The sequence below is a fragment of the Phodopus roborovskii genome, unplaced genomic scaffold (genome assembly GCF_943737965.1).
Source record: "Phodopus roborovskii unplaced genomic scaffold, PHOROB, whole genome shotgun sequence".
Lineage (NCBI taxonomy): Eukaryota > Metazoa > Chordata > Mammalia > Rodentia > Cricetidae > Phodopus > Phodopus roborovskii.
This window is the reverse complement of record NW_026126611.1, coordinates 13,203,104-13,223,842: the sequence shown is the minus strand read 5'-3', so window position 1 is coordinate 13,223,842 and position 20,739 is coordinate 13,203,104. Positions and strand designations below refer to the sequence as shown.

The following is a 20,739-nucleotide window of genomic DNA, read 5'->3' as shown; positions in this document are numbered from 1 at the left end:
TCTTACAGAGGACTCAGGCATGGTTCCCAGCACCCATGTAGTGGCTCACAATAGGGGAATGCAGTGCCCTGTTCTTCTGGTCTCCACAGGCACCAGGCACACATGTGCAATGCATACATACATGTGTGCATTATGTATAATGCAAACAGCCATGCACTAGAAACAAGTAGATTTTCTTTTCTGTAAGTGTTCTTGGCCAGCTGACTTTTCAGATGTTAGTATTTAAGCATCTGTACTGGCTTGTCCTTCAGGTTCTGACAGGATACATCCTCAGCTGCAGCCACTAAGAGCACCACCTGTGCACATTCACTGTGTTCCCTTTGAAAAGGTCCCCGCCCACCTCCTATTTTTCTCTCTTCTCTCTCTTTCCTCTCTCTCTCTCCTCTTCTTCTCTTCTGTCCCCAGAGGCTGGTCTCACCTCCACCCCAGCCCTGTCACGTGGCTTCTTTCTCTTGCTCGGATGCCACTTTTTAAAAGTAAAACAGATGCAGGATATATTGTTCTGGAAATGTGTCGTAGATCAGAAGTCTTACAAAATACCTCCTGGCTGCTCGACCGTAATAGTTGTGCAGAGTTTTTTGTTTGTTTGTTTGTTTGTTTGTTTGTCTTTTGGGGTTTTTTTTTTGAGACAGGGTTTCTTTGTGTAGTTTTGTAGACCAGGCTGCCCTCGAACTCACCTGCATCTGCCTCCTGAGTGCTGAGACTAAAGGCATGTGCCACCACAGCCCGGCAAGTTGTGCAGGTTTTTCTTCGGCATGACAGTGGGTTGTGTCACTTACTGGCACTGTTTGTCGTCAGTAGGGTATCACAAACCTGATGTCTTACCCCTGATTCAGTAGAAAAACCTTACATGGTTAGAAACACAACCAGTTTCTGTCTTAATTGCACGTGTGGAAGGAAGAACAACCGGAGGCCTGAACTTACAGATAGTTTTGACCTTTGATTGCAAAACCTCCTCCTCTGACATCTTTATGGTATTCATTTCGAAGCCTGTTAGAATACCTGCCTGAAATGCATAGGGAATGCTGCCAACAGCCTGCCAATAAAACCAGCTGGGACTGCAGGCATTTTTGCTTGGCTGCTGCCCCCTGGTGGCTAAACACCAGCATGTTACTCATCCAGTCAGGACTTTCAGCAATGTTACATAAATAGAAACAATCTGGTCCGTTGTTTCTAAGAAATACACTTTTTCTTAGCATACATCCTTTTCCACCTAAAGTCAATTAACTACCCTCTGATTGTACTTCTAAATATTATAATTAGAATAGATTGAAAGTGATCTGCATTTGAGACCTGGCTTGTTCCTGGGCTGTTGAATATACCGAGTCCCTAAGCCGCTGAGGGATTTTCCCAGGAATTTTAAGAATATCTGTTTCAACTTGAAAGACAACTTTAGAGTATTTAATAAACAGCACTATGGTCTACAGACTTAAATGTAAACAAGGATAGAGGCTTTAAGGGAAAATATTGTACATAGGACCAAGTATAGGCATAACGTCAGTTTGGCTGATTAAGATGAGGACCGAATTGCCTAGAATTATAAAACATCACCTGACTATTTGGGAAACTCAGTTCTATTGAAACTATTTCAGGACTCGGGGCTTGATGGAATGCCCGCCTCCCCTGCCTCTGTAAAGCCTGACTCAGAACACGTGGACAAGCCCAAGCTCAAAGCCGGGGGCTCTGTAGAGAGCCTTCGGAGTTCTCTGAGTGGCCAGAGCTCGATGAGTAAGTACATCTCGAAGCATTTCATGATTTCCTTCTGGGGTTACAGCTAGCATTCATTTGGACCTCAAGTTAAGCAAGTTAGAGATAGGCAACTCTGAGCACCTACCCTTAAGGGTGTATTATATATTTGTTCAGGGTTAGGGTTAGGGTGCAAAGGAGGAATGTTTAAGCCTTGATTGGTGAAAATAGGAAATGCATCTGTGAGGAAGGATCTTCTAGAGAATAAGCCAAAGTGCATCTGACCAACAAAACACAGGGATCTGAGCAAGGGGAGGGATTCTAAATGTCCCCGGCAGCAAATATAACTAAGCTGACGATGGCCGCTGCTGGCGGAACCGTGAGAAGGAGGCTCTCAGGTGTGTTTCCCTCCCTGTAATACAATGGGAGAAATGGCATCCGTACAAAAGAGACACCAAGTGCTTTGGGCAAAGGCCAGGGCCGGCCACTGCAGCATTGTCCTCTGGTGAGTCAATGTCCCAAGGGTTCCTGTCATGAGGATAAGGTTCTGGTAGGCCCCTGTCAGCTTAGGAGCTTGATTAGGATGCCGGTCAGGAGACGCATGCCTGGGCCCAGTGGTGGTGCTGTTGCGATGCTGTGGCTCATAGCTCCCCTTCCCGGGCCTCTCCTAATACACAGCACCATTGGTACCTTTTCATCTTTTCTACTTGGGGAGGCTATGCTTATCCCCATTCTCCCTGTTCTCCCGGCGCAGGTGGTCAGACTGTGAGTACCACCGATTCCTCCACCAGCAACAGGGAAAGCGTCAAGTCAGAGGATGGTGACGATGAAGAGCCGCCCTACCGGGGCCCCTTCTGTGGGCGTGCCCGTGTGCACACCGACTTTACCCCCAGCCCTTATGACACAGACTCTCTGAAGCTCAAGGTAGGGCTTGCTTCTCCCCGGTCTTGGGCAGCTAACCCAGGCTCTCTTGTCTCTTGGGAAGGGTTTCTCTCTTCCCTGACATTGGATGCTGGGACTCTTACCATACAGACTAGACCATGTTTTGGCCCCCTTGACCCGCCCCTGGCCTTTATAGTGAGAATAAAATAGAACCAGACAGTGGTCAAGGGTGAGGAAGATGTGCATAAGCTTCCTGTTACCACCACTCCCTCCCTGGTGTTACCCTTTGATCCCAGATTCCTTCTAGAAATTTTATGCCCCTCCTTCTAAGCTTCCTTTGTCTGAAGGGAATAACTGCTCTGTATGTGTACAGAGAGTTTATAGGGGAACCTAAAGATGCAGTTCAACATAGCATATATGGTGTGGCTACAGCTTAGGGAGTGCCCTCTTGTGACTGGTAGCAAGCTCTTTCTCCACGAGCAGGATGCTGTTCCAACAGCCAAGGCAGGCAACCTGATCAAGAGCATGAGTGACAGCTCTGACCCTACAGAGCAGGAGGCAGGGAAAGTTGTGACCTTGGGTCAGCATGGCATCGAGCACGATTAGAAGTGCTCTGTCCCGCTTCTGTCAAGCTCCCATCATGGCCTGTCTCGGTCACTCAGTCAGTAACATGCTTGCTGCCCAAAGCATCTGTGGAAAAGCTGGATATGGTGGAGTGCACCCCTGTAAAACCAGTCCTGTGGGTGAAAGGCTCATTGGCCAGTTATTCTAGCCAATTGATGAAAGCTAGATTCAGTGAGAGTCTCTGTCTCAAAAATAAGATGGAGTACAATGGAGAAAATGACTGGACATTTACCTCTGGTCATCACATGTACATATGCACATACCCACACCACCATATCTGCATGGCCCATACACACAGACACACCAACATATCATCTGCATGGCCCATACACATAGACTCACCAACACACCCACATACCTGCATGGTCTGTACATATAAACACAACATTAAAGCAGGAAGCTGACTCTTGGGATTCTGAGTTATGTCATTGCGCTTGCTTAGAAGTATGCCTAATGGAAATACCTTTGTCCCCTGGGCTGCAGAAAGGAGATATCATTGATATAATAAGCAAGCCACCCATGGGTACCTGGATGGGCCTGTTGAACAACAAAGTCGGCACATTCAAGTTCATCTATGTGGATGTGCTAAATGAGGATGAGGAGAAGCCCAAGCGTCCTGCCAGGAGGAAGAGGAAGGGAAGGCCACCCCAGCCGAAGTCTGTGGAGGATCTCCTAGATCGGATCAACCTAAAAGTCAGTCACTTGTTACTTTTGTCCTATATGTGTCCTTGTTGTCTTTTCTTCTTCCTAAACTGGGCAAGTGATCTATGTCATCTTGCATGTGTGATTCATGTCTAGTGACGCCCTTTACCTCTACTAAGGCTAATAACACAACATAAGCTCTGTGTTAGTATTCTGCCCATAGCCACCTCCATGGGACCGTGAGGCACCCACTTTCTTACCTCTCCCTTGCTATAACTCCCAGCATCTTCTAGAAGAGTATGCCTACAGTGGTAGATTTTGGTTTCCAACTTATAAAACATCTTGCTCCTGAGAAATTCATAGGTTTTGCTAAGTTGGATTTTGATTAGCCCTCCAAATATAAAAGGAGTCTTCTCACCTTGGGCAATGTGGTGATAAAGGAGTTAGTGACTATCTTGGGCGCAGTGACAATGACAGCAAGTGGGATATCCATCACAGTGTGCAGATAGCTTCTGAAGCTATCAGTGAGTGAACCCATACACCCCTATCTGCCTACTCAGCTGGAAGACTGTGAGCCACAGAATATATTACAAATGATACTCATCTCTTGCTTAGCATAAAAATTATTATGAGAAAAAGTCTGAAGGGTCTCAGGCTAGTCTTAGGACATGCATCGCATGGCTGGACCATGGACTGGCTTTGATCTTCTTGCTCTGCCTCACAGGAACACATGCCTACTTTCTTGTTCAATGGCTATGAAGACCTGGATACCTTCAAGCTCCTGGAGGAAGAAGACTTAGATGAATTAAACATCAGGGACCCAGAACACAGAGCAGTTCTCTTGACAGCAGTGGAGCTGTTACAGGAATATGACAGTAAGTTCCCAAACAGACACACACACACACACACACACACACACACACACACACACCGCTAAAGAACATCACCATCATCATTATGATTTTTATTGTCACCCACAGGCCTCAGATAAGCTGTGATCATGTGCTTAGGGTCCCTGTAGTCTAAGAACAATTGATCTTGTTTTTTTTTCCAAAGCCAAGGCTAATTTTATATTATGACCAGTTTACAGACCAGACATTCCTGTAAGTTGGTAGAAAAAGAATACTGCCCCAGGGCCTTTCTGAAGGGACCAGTAGGCTCTACCTTGTTCTTGTTGGAATGTGCAAGCTTCAGCAGGTAAATAACTATCCCTGGGTGAAAAAAACGAAACAACAAAATGCTAGTTACTGGTGAGTCTTTTTGCCCATCTAAGGGTTACTCATCTTCTGAAGCATGGTGATTTTATTTTTTCTTACTGACATAAGCTTATTAGTGAATAAGTTGATCCATCCGTTTGCAGAAACTGTCTCCCTGAAGTGAGTATGTGGGGCAGGAATTCCCAAACTAAGTATGAGAGCTACATTTATACCCTGTGAACATACTCTAGGGCATCCATTGCTGTTGCTGTGCTAAGCCAGGCTTACGTTCTTTATTCTTCAGTCTGACATTAAAAACAAAAACAAAAATTCTTAAACTTATTCATCATGGAGGACGTATCCTTCCCAGTTCTTGAATTCAAGTATATTTTCTTTCTGTGCTCTAATTCCAGGGTACCAGTCGCTAATTCATTTCTATTGCCGAAAGACATACCAAAACCATGGTTAATGATGGGGGAGGATTAGACATTATAAATGGTCCCCAGTTTAGGATTTTCTTGCTTTTCTGATGCCAGGAAAGCAATACATATGGTAGAAACTGTACTTCAATTTTTGAATCCCATGAAGGCAGGGTTTAAATGAGTCCATCAGACTCAAGATAAATAGGTATTTATTAGGGAAACACACAGATAAGAGTAATAACTATAGCAACCTTCCTGCTCCAGAAGTTATAGTCTCCATCCTTCTGATGCCCTCTAAAACCCCAGCGAGCTGGAGCCAGCCTCTCCTCTACCTTATAATGGGTCACATCTGTGCCTGAAACCACGCCCAAAGGGCGTGGCCACCACCACAAGTTCACTGGCAAGGCAAGATGCCTCTATAATCCCATTCTTTTCCTAGGTGAGCAATGTCCAGTCTGTACACTTACAGTGCAGGCAGAGCAAGAGCTGTGAGCTGGGTCTCCTGCTCAGCCCTGAGACCAAGATGGGCAGCAGCTCATACTGTCCCAGATTGCTCAATAGGATGGATATGCAGTGGGTTAGGGGTGATAATTGCATTTTATTGTATATTTTCCAAACACACTACGGTAAACTGAGGAACACTTGTATTTACTGGATGCGTAAGACCCAGTAGTAAAGGAGGCCTCCGAGTCAGTGAATTCACTCTTTAAATTAACCAGTAACGTTAAGGGATGCTGTCGCTGGAAGTCTGAACCTTAGTTGTGGTGGTTAATATTGTCAGCTTGATGTCATTCAGATCACCTAGGAGACAAGCCTTTGGAAATCATTAAAATGCATTAGCTTTAGAGCATGCCTGTGAGGGGGATTGGGTAGATGAGGGTCATTGAGGCGGAAGGACCCATGGGTGTCACCATAGCGTGAGCTGGGGTCCTGGACTAAATAGAGGAGAATGTGAACCATGTATTAACATCCATCTCTGTACCTTCTGACTCTCAGTACCACGTGAGTACCTGCTCAAGCAGGATGGACTTTTCCCTAAAACCCTGGTAACTCTAAGCTGTTTTAATCAGAGCAGTTATCACACCCTCGGAGAAAGTATATCACACCCTCGGAGAAAGTAACTATACACAGCCTTCAGGTCTAGACCTAGAGGGTGTCCTGTGACCTGTGTGGTGTTTTGTGACCGGGTCTCTCTATATAGCATTTGACCCTCTAGGGATACCCTGGGGTCTCAGACCAGGTTGTCTGTAAACAGCCTGCATAGTGATGGATATGGCTGACCTGCTCTATCCATATGAATTAAAGTTGAGCCATCTGTTCCTCTGGCCCACATCTGCTCTGCATTATATGCCATTTACTCGTCCACAACCATGGAGGACAGCTGGCTTATATACATTATTCATTATATTTCCTGTTTCACTAAAAGTCAGAAGAGCAAGGCTAAGTCCTGCATATTGGCAGGGATCTGAGCCTAGTTTGACATAACACATTGGCTCAGACTCGTGGTTGGTCCTAGGCTCATATATTAAGATTTGTACCAGAATCATTTTATAAGATATCTTCATCCACCATGATGCTAACTTGGAAGGCTCAGGCAGAGTCATTGCTTCATCATAAACCCCATTTAGGGTCTATGCATTTCCATTGTTTGCAGTTTCTCTGATACATAAAATAGAATCTCCTTTTATTGATCTTGAAGCAAAGGCTTTGGGGCTCAATGGTTGTAATTAGTGTTGAGAGGTCCCATCCAGAGGTGGTCCTCAGTGATGTAAGACTTTCCATCCAATGCAGTTAAATTCATTGTAATTAAGAAAAAACTCCCTCCAAGTACCTCAGTCACTTGGAGAAACACCACCATTAGTGTTCTGCCAAATTCAGTTTGTATGCAGTCGAGACATAGTGGGCTAGTAAGGATCCCAAAGATACATGGGAACATCTTGAAGTGTTCCAGCTCATACTTCCACTGAAACGAATCAGTACATCTCCAGTATGGCTTGGAAACACGACCCATCCCATATCTCCCAATAGATGAGGAAATGTGACCTCCAGCCAACCTTCTGCTTGGAGAAGATTGCCAGCTCACTCTTTCTTATACTCCTTTATGCCCTCTACTAAATGAAAAAGTAAAAAAGAACCTTGAAGTTATTTACTTTAAAAAAAAATGTAGTAAAGTACACATACCATAGAGTTTGCCATCTTAGCACTGTGCAGCTCGATGGAAGCAGTCCTTTGAAGCTGGGCTTGGGGACTCACAGCTGCAATCTCAATTTACTATTTCTTAGGGAATCCACTGTTGATACAAGTATGGTGGGGCTTATCGAAAGCCCCAGGCTAACCTAGGCTACAGAGAGGCCCTGACTGAAAGAAGGGAGGTGTTCATTTTTATAAGCCTCTTAATTAAAGATTATTTGACGTATGCAGGAAGCACAGAGGAAAATAAAACATATGTGTGCAGAGTCACTCCCTGAATCCAGTGTGCTATGCGGGAAATACTGTAAGCCCTTGCAGGGGCTTCTCCAGGAATTCCGGTTCCTCCCCTATTCCCAAGAGAGCTGCTGTCTAGAAAATGGCATGTGCTCTTAAATGCCATTGCTTTTGATGTTTGAAGATCTCGGTGTCTTTGCATGTTCTGCCCGTGCACATGCTCACGTGAGTGAGTGGCTGGAGCAGGGAAGAGCTTGAGACCCAACACTCACGAGTCCCTTCACGTTGTGACCAAGTGGCATGGCATTCCTCTTGATCTTGTTTGAGTGACAGCTGGCTTCTTCCTCATGGCCTTGATCTTTTCTCTGTTGGCATTGATGCTAGTAAGTGTGGGAGGAAAGTCTGCACACAGAAGTCACCCTTCTCCCTTCTTGTGAAGATGGTGCCTCAGCCCCTTGTGACATGGGCCCCGTACGACTGTACATTGCACCGTGGTTCTCGGACACAGAGATTCTTTCCTTTCTCATAAGAACTGGATTTGGTAGCGCCTGGTAAGGCTTGGGTCCTGTTTTTTCTTTCCTGTGCTCCAGTCAGCACTGGGCAGTCATTTTTTCACTGCTCTGGTACACTGAACTGTTGGCCCGCCGGGACAGATGAGTGGTCCTTCCTCCTGGGTAGTCAAGGACAGCTCAAAGCCTGCATTTACAAGTATCATTTTCCTAAATAGCATGCTAGACAAGAACAAAGGCCGGTCCAAACCCACAGCCTCTTCCACGGGATGAGAACATCACAGCGGAATGTTCCAGTTTGAGGTTGTTTGGAGTCGAGGGGGGCAGTCAGCATTTGCTTGTGTGCTTCTAGTTTGTTAACTTTTCACTAATCGTTTGATAACTAGCACTCTTGGGGCTGTAATTAAAGGATGTGTTCTGACATCCTCTCTGGCATCATACATGTGACTGTATGTTTTCCCCCTGAGAAATACAAGCAGGAAGAGTAAAGGGAATGATGGGAACCCACCAGCGCATGTCTAGCATGGTAGCCCTCAGCCTCCCCACATACTTATTTTGATGACCTGAGAAAATGTCTCATATTTCTGGTTTCTTGATTTCCTTCTTTTTCTCTTTGTGTGTATGGTTGGTGTAGGCAGGTGAAAGAAAAATAAATTAAAGCCATTTGTCTTTGAGACTGGCTATTTATGTAGGAAATGTTCTCTTGGCTTCCATTTTGTGTGACCAAGTACTTTATCCACATAGTTATCTGTGAAAGCCCTCAGTGGCCTGGACTCCTCCAGCTCCCTCTATAGAAAACACAGAGTGATGCTGCCTGGGAATCAAATGTTTACGTGTTTCCCACATGATTTACTCCAGGAGACTCCCTAACACCTGTCTCCTGATTTCTCTCCTACCCCTTCTGAGGTCCGATTGATGATAATGTATTTTTTTTTTTTTTTTTTTTGGATGGGTTGCTCAAGGTGGAGTGGTTCCGTTTGCCAGTCAGAGGGTCTCCTCAACGGTTTTCCTACTTTGGATGCAGGGAATAGGGATGCTTGCCCAAGGCAGAGCGAGAAGGGTCAAGAGAACAGAAACCTTCAATACTCCAGAAGACATAAGATTTGTTTCTCCTCGTGTAGATGTCTGTTCTCTCTCACCAGCCTTCCTCTGGCGAAGACAATGCAGTAGGCAGACTATTGTTACCACAGGCTGACAGTATTCTCCAATACTAATAAAGCAATATTTCATCTGACATGTTTATATAAGCTCCCAAATTTGAAGAGTGTGTAACATCAATGACTTGAAGTTCAAGTCTTCAGGTGCCTGAAAAGCCCTTGACCCTATGCACCTAGGAAATGGCTTATTCGCTCACACTACTTCTCACTCAGAGGGCCATCGCTCAGCAGTGATGCTTATTTATACCACACTCAGAATTTCTCCTCCGAGTGGCTTAATTCTGCCTCTGCAGAGCTTGGGAGACATCTTCATATTTCAGTCCTGGGCTCTGTCACCAACCTTATTTTCACACAGTGGATACGTTACTCAAAAGAGAAGTGTTCTTATTTTATTTGCTCACTTTTAGTTAGGCATAAACATGTGTGTCTGTAGCAAAAGCTAAAAATCTGGCTGGCTTTGGGGCTCCCGGTGCCATCATGTGGTGTATTCATCTCCAGGTAACAGTGACCAGTCCGGGTCCCAGGAGAAGCTGCTGGTGGACAACCAAGGGCTGAGTGGATGTTCCCCGCGGGATTCTGGATGCTACGAGAGCAGCGAGAACTTGGAAAATGGTAATGTTTGCTCCAACCACCGGAGCATGCTTCAACAATTGCCAATTTCAAACATGTAACAATATCCTGTCCAAAGGCTCAATTCTTGTATGGCAGGGAGGCCCCTGGTCACCTTTCCATTTCTGGCCTTGTTACCCGCTACTCTTCAGTTAACCCCTGTGCTTAGCCCAGGGGTTACATGAGGTTTTTAAATTCTCTCTAAAATACCTGTATCCGTAAAACCTAAATTGGGTGTCTCCTGTGTCCTTTTCTCCATATAGTAACCACCAACATCTCAGTGCTAGGAATGATGAGGCCCACAAAAAAGAAAACATTGTCTTATATGTCGTAGCCACAAAGCCTGATTCCGGAGGCAATTACTCCTAGAGAGGGTGACTAGAAGGCCACATGTCTTATTTATGGCTTCTCTCTCTTAATAGTTGAGAAGCAGTCAATATAAAACTTCTCCACACAGAACCAAGGTCTTAAGCAGAATAAGGCAGAAAGGGTAAATGGCATAGCAGGTGACTCGGTGGCTTCCCGTTGTGCCCCCCAAATTCCCATTATTGTAAGATTAGAAACAGTAGTGAAGGGTTCATGCTGCCGCCATGGCCTAAGTCTCTCTGTTGGACATTTGAAGACTATAGTCACCAAATACCCAGGTTCCATAGCGTCGAGCAGCTATTGGGATTCTCACAGGTTAGACTGTTTCTTAGCATTTACTGAAGCAAACCATCTTAGACTGCAGGCTGCGCCTTGTTAGTGGGTTGTGAAATCAATTTAGTGGCCCATGGATAACAGTTTTCCAGGACAAAGTAGAAATCACATTCAATAGGGTAAGGCTTAGACTCTTTAGTAGCTTTACTATAATTTTCGCTTCACACGTGCCTGGTGGGTAGTAAGCATAAACTGTGTTTGGTAATGTAAATCATGCTTAAAAATTAATAGCATGAGAGAGTTATTTGGGGGCACCTAAACCAGTTCTAAGATAAGGCAAATAAATGCCTGGCTTCCAAATCTCATGAGGAGCACTGCATTGTTTTTAGCAAACTGCAAACCCTTATGTAGGTTTAGAAGGTATTTTTGTTTTTTTTTTGTTTGTTTGTTTGTTTGTTGTTTGTTTTTTTTTTATTAGTAACTTTTGTTTCGCTGAAGCGGTCTGCTAAATTAACCCCAGTGGTGCTGGACTGGTAAATCAGGAAAAATAAAGATAGCACTGCCAAAGGTGTTAATGCCCAGAAGAACACAGTTATACCTGTTGAAGAATTGGATTAAATAACCTGGTGGGCTGTGCTTTGATTTCAGGGGAACTCAGTCTGGCATTGGTACATGTATGGTTTATATTGGGGGGGGGGGGCGGGTAGCGAGAGGAAAACGTATTTCTAAAACTTGTGTTCAAGGAATTTTAAGTTTTCTGTTCCCGCTGACTTTTAAGCTTTCATATAATGTTGCTCTCTGAAGCATTTCCCCTTTCCATGTAGCTGTGGTGACTTTCCTGTTAGTGAGAGATGGGGGTGGGGGGGTGGCTAGTACGTTCGGTAGCCACAGGAAGCCAGTATCTATCTCCAGGGGTCCACAGAATAGCAACCTATTAAGAAGGGGCTAGTGTGTGGAAATCGGGAGGGACAGGGTTTGCAATATGAACCTCTTCATAGAGGATCCCTACCATTTGGTCAGGCCTCTCTGCTTTGCAGGATGTAGAGTGTTTCATATGGTGGTTTGGGTCTTATCACAAAGGCTGGCCTCATTAATAAAAAGTGCAATTGAGGAGAGAGCTGTTCTCATCCACCAGCCTTAGGGTCTGTAGTTATGCTTGGCGTGAAACGCTTCATATTGTCAGTGTGAGGGCTGAGCAGAATAGAGAGCTGGGAAATCATGGACGGGAACCCTTTTTCTCCCTGATGATGAAGGCTAACCCACTTGTAATGTGAGAGCCCCAGGCCTTTCTTTCTGTTCCATTTCCTTCATCTAGACTGCCTCATGGAGAGATATTTTATCAAAGAATGCCTTCCATCTGCCCTAAAGCGGCTATTTACCTTATTGAGTGGGCGCCATCCAACCCAGTTTCTTATTCTCCCTATCAGATCGGTCCACAGCCTGATTTCTCTCTGCTGCTCTTTGTGTATTACATTGAAAGGGTAGTATTGCTTAAAGGTAACAGTCGGAATTCTAAATTCTTAGTTATATTAATAACTTACTAGCTTTTTGGTGATCAGACACAGACGTTTCTTTGTGCCTTCCAAGCCGGACAACGATTTGTGGTGTTTTCATCCCGTCTTAGAATAGCATAGTCGCGTGGCCCAGATGTTGTGTTACCTGAAATATTCTCAGGTTTATCAGAGCAGCTACTAGGGACACAACACTTGTGTCATTTTGAAAAGAAGAGAAGAACACCATTGATATGGTGTATGTGCTTGAACTTGGACTTGCCTACATAGTATGCATGAGCTTTCCTATACCTACAAACATGCCTACATAGTCAGTGAGCATGAGCTTCCCAGTGCCTACACACATGCCTACATAGTCACAACATGTGCCCAGAAAAGCTTGTCACACATTAGCTGCCACAGTAAATACAAACCAAGAGCTATCAAATTAGTGGGTTATGTCTGGCTCATGTTCAGCTAGCAAGCTGACTATTCATTTTAATCAGGACAGTTGGCGCCCTAGAAGCATCTAAGTAAGTATTTTGTAGATGCTGTGGCAAAACACTCCCTGCAGCTTGCTTGCTGGTCTGTGTCACGGTTGCCTCTTTGTTTCTGGGTAAATATGTTCTAGTAGAGCAGCTGCAAGGAAGGAATGATTTGAGTGTTTGTTTTGTTTAGATCACCCCTTCCTGGGTTCCATTCATAGAACCCGTTCTAAGAAGTCAGTTCAGCCATGGCTTCAGAAAATCAAGTCACTAAACACCTTACAGTTTGGTTTCTGAGTAAGGTGTCTATAGCCAATCAGCTTCTACACCGAATGCGGCTTGGACTAGGCATGAACCCTAGGCATCGTCTGCTTGACATAGCATTTCTTATCCACATAATCAATTAGTTTCCACCTACATAAGTACTTTAATGGGACTAGAGTTCTTTATAAAAATAACAACAGGCTCCCCAATCACCCTGCACTTTCCAGTCTCCTGAGTGACAGTTTTGTTGATTTGTACATCAGTCTCATTGACTGGTAAACATGGTTGCAGAAATTTCTCTTTCTCTCACAGGGAAAGCTCAGAAACCCAGCGTTCTGTCTACCAAGTCATCCACAGAGTCCAACTTAAAGTCTTTCAACAGGAGTCAGCCAGGCAATTACCCGACGTTGCCATTAACAAAATCAGTGGAGGTTCGCAAGCAGGCAGAGGAAGACAGGCTGGGACGGGGCATAGCCCCGGACATCGCCAAGAGCTGTGATGTGCCCTGTGTGTCTGGCTTGAATAAAAACCGAAGGAGCCTCCCCGCCTCCATCTGTCGCAGCTGTGAAACCCTGGAGGGTCCTCAGCCAGTGGAAAGTTGGCCCCGATCCCATTCCCTGGATGACCTTCAGGGAGAGGTAGATGCAGGAAAGGATGTGCCTACCGAGGTGCAGGAAGCCTGTCCTCAGAATGTACCAGAAGTGCCACAGAAGACATCTGCCTGCACCTCCGAGGCTCTGCCCCGAAGCCGAGATCCTATTGCGGAAGACATGATGCTTCTGACCCAAAGCAAGAGATTTTCTGACCCCCCGAAAATGATGGCTAAGAAACTGGATGGGTCCCCAGTGGCCTCTAACCTTGGCGTATGTCCTCCTCAGTGTGTGCCCAGAAATTTCGAGGCTCAGCCTCCAGTTAAACCCGGCTTAACAAGGACGTCTCTTGAGGGTCACAGGAAAGGACAGGACCACCACCCCCTGGGCACCAAAGGAGGGGTAGATGTGGAACAGAATGCCCCTGAGACCAGGACGCAGCCCAGACATCCTTCGCAGCCCCCTCCCGTGCCTGCCAAGAAGAGTCGAGAGCGCCTGGCCAATGGCCTGCACCTGGTTCCCAGCCTGGAGGCGCCCACCCTGCCGCTGAAAAAGGCCAGCCCCACCAGCCCCTGTGACTGTCCCTCTCCCCGGGAACCTAGGCCTCCCTCGGGGACTGAGCCCGGCAGCCCAGTCTGTGCCAGACCTCCACCCTGGCTGGCGGAGCTGCCTGAAAGCACCAGCCTACAAGAACACGGTGTGAAGCTGGGCCCAGTGCTGAGCAGGAAGGTTTCCTGCGTCCGGGGCGTGGACCTGGAGATGCTCACCGAGAGCAAGCTGCAGGCCGAGGGCATTGATCTCACTGAGGAGCCCTACTCTGATAAGGTATGCAAGGCCTGGGTCTTAGGGCCTCTGACTGTTGTTTTTCTCAGATGAATGCTGGGCTAGGGGGAGGCAGGTGCTGTGCAGACAGTGGCACATTGTGCTTATTGCCTCTGTGAGCTGGAAGTGTACCCACTACCCCTGGATTCAGTACAAATGCAGCTTTGTGGTTTTCTTTTCCCCTTGTTTGGTTTTAGTTTTTGGCAGCTGCACTTTGCAGGGACTGCAGTTAGTACCAGACCTGGTCCCTAATGGGATGAGCAAGAGAGACCTGAACCTAGGGTGCATAGCCCACAGCGGTCCCTTGTGTTCCTTTCTGTGTAGTTTAACCGGGGTTTCAAATAAGCAGTATTATCTACTCCTAGATTGCTGTAAACAAATACAGCTAATGGGAGCATACCCAGAAAACCATGGCACTCAGTTCAGTGTCCTGTCGGGATGCACTACAACAATTACACGATTACCTGTACGTAACAGGGTTGGAGACACGGTATGAAAATCCATGGTGTGCCAAAACCATCCGTATCTCTAGCAAAGTACAGTTTTCATTTGAAAAAGAAAGAGGCTGTCAACACCAAAGAGACTTTGAAGACAAATCAGTGACAATACAAGTGGCTGTCCTGCTCTCTGGGAAACGCATCTTCTATTATAACATCTTCCCAAGAGTCTTTGCTATTAAATTCTTATGATCATGAGGACCTCCTGAGAATGCCCTCTCCTCCCCCCCCCAGGATTTTCCTTTCTCCCCCCTTTGATACTTCACGACTGTGTTCCTTTGAAGGGAAAATAGGGGGAGCTGTACGGTAAACGTGGCCTGGTGATACAGTGTTACCATTCTCAGATGAAGGGCGAACAGCATCTGTACAGCAATGGTTTGTCTTTCTATAGATTAGGGGACTATACTTAATGCCCTAAGGAACTGAATTTTGTAAAAATATGAGTTTAAGGCATTGGCTTGAAAAATACTCTGAAATATTTGGAGCTTGTTGGTATCTGGAAGGTGAAAATACGAGCATGCTCCTTTTCAAGTATCTGTCCCAATAATAAATAGGAAATGCTCCTGCTGAGCTCACTCTTGGTATTATTCACCGATAGCTTAAGCCTTACTGCTTGTCAGCTCTTAAGTGGGCGGGGAATGTTTCTCCCACCATTCACGCCACACATCTCTCTCTCTCCTGGTAGCATGGCCGTTGTGGGATCCCCGAAGCTCTGGTACAGAGATATGCCGAGGACTTAGATCAGCCCGTGAGGGATGTCGCCACCAATATGGACCAGATCCGGGTGAAGCTGCTTCGGAAGCAGCATCGGATGGCGGTGAGCAGCCCACATTTTGGGGAGAGGAGCCCATAGTTTTCTGTAGTACATTTACTTACATGACAATAGCTGAAAAGTGTTAACGATACAAGGGCTTGCTAGAGCCCTAGGAAAATCATATGGTCAGGGTAGGTTTTGATTTTGTTTTTTGTTTTTTTTTGGGGGGGTTGTATATGTTAGAAAAGGACTGTACCACTGAGCTACACTACCAGCCTGTACAAAATCAGGGCCGGAGAGATGGCCCAGATAGCGAAGAACACAGGCATGAGGAGCCAGGTCTTATCTCCAGAGCCCATGGGCGAAGGACCTGGGTGCCCGTAACCCTGTGTGTGGTTGGAAGGCAGAGACAAGCAGATCCCTGGAGCTCGCTGAGCATCCAGCGTAGCCGAGTCAGCAAATTCCAAATGAAAGCCAGAGGCCCTGTTTCAAAATAAAAGATGGAAAACTCCTAAGAAAGGACATGGAAGGTCAACCTCTAGCCTCTGGCCTCCACACGTATGATGTGCACCTTCGTGAACATGCACAATTATACAAATTATGTGGGCTCTAATGCTCTGCATACCTCCTTCTGAAAGACAGCCTTTTAGGTTTTAACATCCATTCCTCTGCCCTAGTCAACTCTTGATATTATTATATTTTAAATTGTTAAAATACAGAGTCTAAATACAGTAGAAAATACATTTTGTAAAAACCCACCCACTGAGCACAGTCAACACAGTCATACAGGTTTGTCTCTGCAGTCCATCCTAGCTAAAGGAGACAAAAATAACAGGACTGACATAAATGCCTACAGCATGGAGCCTCAAACACATAATTGGGATTAGATCAAATCCCAGATCCCTTCTAGAACGTTCTAGAATAATTCCTTGAAAATATTTTTTTTATTTTATTTTTTGAGCAGAGTTCTTAATGTTTGGGTATCTTTTAGCAGTAGCATAGCTCAGTGCTGTCCCTTTTAGCCATACAAAAGTAACCCTCTCGTGGTACCTGTGCAGTCTTCATGACATGGCTTTCCTTATTCACCCAGATCCCAAGTGGCGGGCTCACAGAAATCTGCAGGAAGCCCCTCTCTCCAGGCTGTGTGGCATCCATGTCGGATTGGCTCATTTCCATTGGCCTGCCCATGTACACCAGCACCCTTTCCGACGCAGGGTTCAGCATGCTGAGCCAAGTGCCTTCCCTGTCCCACACTTGCCTTCAGGAGGCCGGCATCACAGAGGAGCGACATATAAGGAAGCTCGTATCCGCAGCCAGACTTTTCAAACTGCCACCAAGCCCTGAGGCCATGTAGCCAGGCCTGCCATGGCCTTCCCTGGACAAAAGCCAGCCTTCCACTGTGCTTACGAAGCTGATACAATCCCGCCATATCTGCTGGGGTTGACCCGATCCAGAAGGAAAGTCCCTAGCCGGGCTCACGAATAGCAGGATTAGGACGCGAACCGAGGAAAAATACCCCCCTGCCCCAAGGAAATCGGTGTGGTTCTCCGTGATCCCCAAAGGCAAGACAAGCACTTAGTTTTGTTTTCAGACACAAAAGAGCCAAGATGCCAAGTTATTGCAAAACAGTGTGCGTCCATCCAGTCTGCCTTTGTGCTGGCAGAGTGGCTAGGAGGAAAGGACAAGGCAGCCCGTTCGCATCTGATCATGCCCTTGCCTATCTGTCGGTCACCCCGCTGGATGCCGGAGCCCGACGGGCTGAGCTAGGCCAAAGCAACAAACTCTGGAGTTACTGTACACTATTGACCATACTCATTTGTTCAGAAGTGAAAACAGCTGACTACTACACCAAGAACAGAACAGTCCTACTCTCCTGTAGATACACAAGAGACGGTTTAATTGCTTTCTAGCAATTAGCTTTTATTTGCCTTAATATAAACTTTTAATCAGTTATCTTATCTAGTGTCAGCAACCCTTAACCCTAGTTTTAAGTCTTCAGCTTAAACTGCCATCTAATGTATTTGGGGTGTTTCCAGCAAAAATAGCCTTTTTTTTTTTTTTTTTTTTTTTTAAACACTCTCATTCTAACGTGGTTTATTTTGTAGAGGTGATTACCAGGCACACATTTCATGTTGACTTTTAGCTTTTAAACTAACTACAATTTCAGTACAAGTCGATCTGCACTCATAGAGGGGCTCCTACGTTCACATGAGCATACCCTTCCTTGTACTCACTTTAGCGAGTGGCCATCGTGGTGGCCACGACGTTGCAGAGTTTATGTCAAATCCTTACCGTGTCCATCCCAAAATCCAGTCATCAGCTAATGGGTCACCTTTGCAGAGAGAGACATTGTAACGTTGCAAATTTCAGAAAGATTTTTTTTTTTTTTCTAAAAAGGGAAGTAGTTTACATGCAGTTTGTTTTTGTTTGTTTGTTTAACTTTTTTTTTTCCTTTTTGGCCAGTTCTATAATTGTTTTTCATCTTTCATTTGTTACTTAGATAATTATTTTATTTCAAACAAAGGTTTATTGTGGAGCCAGACAAGCCACATTAGCTGTGTGTTAAATATTGCATGTTTTCTATTGTTTTTTTCCTGCTGTGATTTCAGCGTATCCTCTCCTCTCCTTGTCTAGTGTCTGGTTTTTCCAGCAATCAGCAATTTAGCCAGGTACACAGGTTGCATTGCTTCCAAAGTGTTTTTTCTTCGCGTTCTCACGAGCACTGTGGGAAGTCTCAAGTTATCATGGAAGCACTTTGAATCCAAAGTCCTGTGAAATTTCATTGGGTTATGAAAACACGATTTCCCGCAGGGGAGAAGGGCAAGTGACTTTATGAATAAGCAAGCCACCCTGGCTATATGGCTTCTACGCCTGGGTCCCTGCCTCCGAGGAAAAGAACATTCTCAGGTGATGTTGCTTTTATGTTTTATTCCCACATTTTGGTATGCATTTAAAATAACAATGTATGTTCCTTCAATCCCACCCGCCTTCTATAAGATGCCATGTGAAGAAGTTGAGGCAACATAGACTAAAAAGGGAAAGCCCCCCAGATTCCTATTGGACTCTTTAAAAAAAAAAAAAAAAAAAAAGGAGCTCATGGTTGGCCTCCTGGGTTGTGGCATAGCCGGCCTCGTGGGTGCGGAGGCAGGGTTCTCAGCCAGCCACAGTGCCCTGGCAATGGAAATCAGGCGTTGGAAGTAACCCTGGCCTGACATTGTGACAGATTCTGCTCGGGATTTTAGCTGAGCAAACATAACAAGGGAGGAGGAGAAACCTCCCGTAAATTTCCAAGTTTTCATTTGTTCTCAGCATAGGGTTTTCTTTTTAAGTTGAACCTAGTACCAGAGGTCTTGAGAATGCCAAACAATATTTTTTATCACTCTGGAAATCATTGCCTTTGCATGGAAAATTAAATTCAGGGACCATGAATTTAGTGTGAATGTCTGAAGGGGCTGAGGTTGTTCTCTCTCTCTCTCTCACTCTCTCTCTCTCTCATTTTTGTTTGCTTTTTCTTCTAACAATTCATTTGGTCTGAATAAAGCCTGAATGTTGGTATGTGACACTGAGGTGGCTTGGGGCTGCCTGTGGCTGTTAGCAGACAGGTGGCAAGCTTTAGCAATATCCAGTTTTGATCAGTTGCATTAGATTTTGAGCGACGGTGAAAAGTGTTGTCTTTGGAAAGCACAAAAGAAACCTGGAAAGGCGTTTTGGCTCAGGTAGCTACCCAGAATGTGTGTGATTTGTACGTCACAGCTGTCTGCAGAGAAAACAGCTGCCCAAACTACTATTTACATTCCCAGCAAATAGCTTTTCATGGCCTTGCATATTTGGGGGCCCTTTTCTCTGTCCTGACCCCAGGTGTGGATGAAATTGGAAATGATTCCTCTGTGAGAAGCGTATCCCCAGCGCAGAATGGTGTGTCTCACAAAGGCAGTGGAAACAAAGTAGATTCCCAAGTCACTTGCTGTGTGAGGATTGAGTGAGGTTCCAGAAAAATCTGTCTTGCGTCCAAGTCATCTTGATTTTTAAATTGATAGAAAAGAAAAACAAACTGTCAAGCAAGTTATATGACAACTAACAACATTGCACTTTCTGTATATGAAATCAATATTTAAATAACTTATTTTTCTCCATTGCTGTTCTTAAACATTGTAAGTAGCTGTAATATACCAATACCAATACCTTCTTGCAATTGCTTCAGCCCAAGAAAGCTGTGTATTGTTTTAAAAATTGTAAAAAAAAAAAATTATTGTGATGATCCATTTAGAAAAAGAAAGGTGGACAGGAGGGTTTTCCTGTGTATGAAAACTTGTCTGTAATTATGTCATTTATGTACCTAGGGGAAAAAGTAAATAAATTCTTCAGTGGAATCTGTTTCTCCGCTTTTGCAATGCCTCAAAGAACAATGAAAGGGGAATATTAAAGTGTAGTTAAGGAGTGCAGTGTTTTGTGAAAATATTAATTGTACAGGGGTCCTTTTTTAATAACTCAAAAAGATTCTTTGTTTGCCTGATGTGTGCATGGCTGTGTTCATGTGTATGTGGGCATGGGTGTGCATGGCACATGCTTGGAGGTCAGAGGGCAGTCTTGGATGTCAGTCGTCAGCTTCCATTTTGTTTGAGACGGTCTCTTGTGTGTGAACTGCTGTGTCCACCAGGCCAACTGGTCGACATGCTTCCAGAGTTTCCTGCCTCTCCCTCAGATATCATTGGTGGGATCACCAAGGTTACAGACGTGGGCTACCGCATCCGGTTTTGCTTGAGTTCTGGGTATTCAAGCTCAGGTCCCCACTTTTACCTCCTAAGCCATCTCAGCCCTCCTCATTTCCCACAGCCAAAGCACACTGTGGGATCTGCCGAGTTATCATTCTAGTTTTCTTTTTGAATACGTGACAGAGAGCCATTATCATGGCCTCTCTCAAAAGCAAGATGTTGGGGGACCATCATGAAGAATGTGGGGCCATATAGCTGGTTTACTTGACCAGTAATTCACAGTGGCATGTAATAACCAAATTCAGTCTTCTACTGAAGGAGAGGGAAATTTTCAG

At 45.2% G+C, this 20,739-nt stretch overlaps 1 protein-coding gene across 1 annotated transcript in view; it reads left to right on the top strand.

Moving 5' to 3' along the window:
* Sash1 (SAM and SH3 domain containing 1) overlaps nt 1-17,734 on the top strand; it is an 849,046-nt gene extending 831,312 nt beyond the window's left edge. The window contains exons 14-21 of the mRNA XM_051206030.1: nt 1,593-1,728; nt 2,441-2,610; nt 3,676-3,885; nt 4,559-4,709; nt 10,041-10,154; nt 13,342-14,444; nt 15,624-15,755; nt 16,783-17,734. Coding sequence (XP_051061987.1) covers nt 1,593-1,728; nt 2,441-2,610; nt 3,676-3,885; nt 4,559-4,709; nt 10,041-10,154; nt 13,342-14,444; nt 15,624-15,755; nt 16,783-17,046 — 2,280 coding nt within the window. The 3' untranslated portion in view covers nt 17,047-17,734. The remainder of the gene's footprint in view (nt 1-1,592; nt 1,729-2,440; nt 2,611-3,675; nt 3,886-4,558; nt 4,710-10,040; nt 10,155-13,341; nt 14,445-15,623; nt 15,756-16,782) is intronic.
* The last annotated feature ends 3,005 nt before the right edge of the window (nt 17,735-20,739 follow it).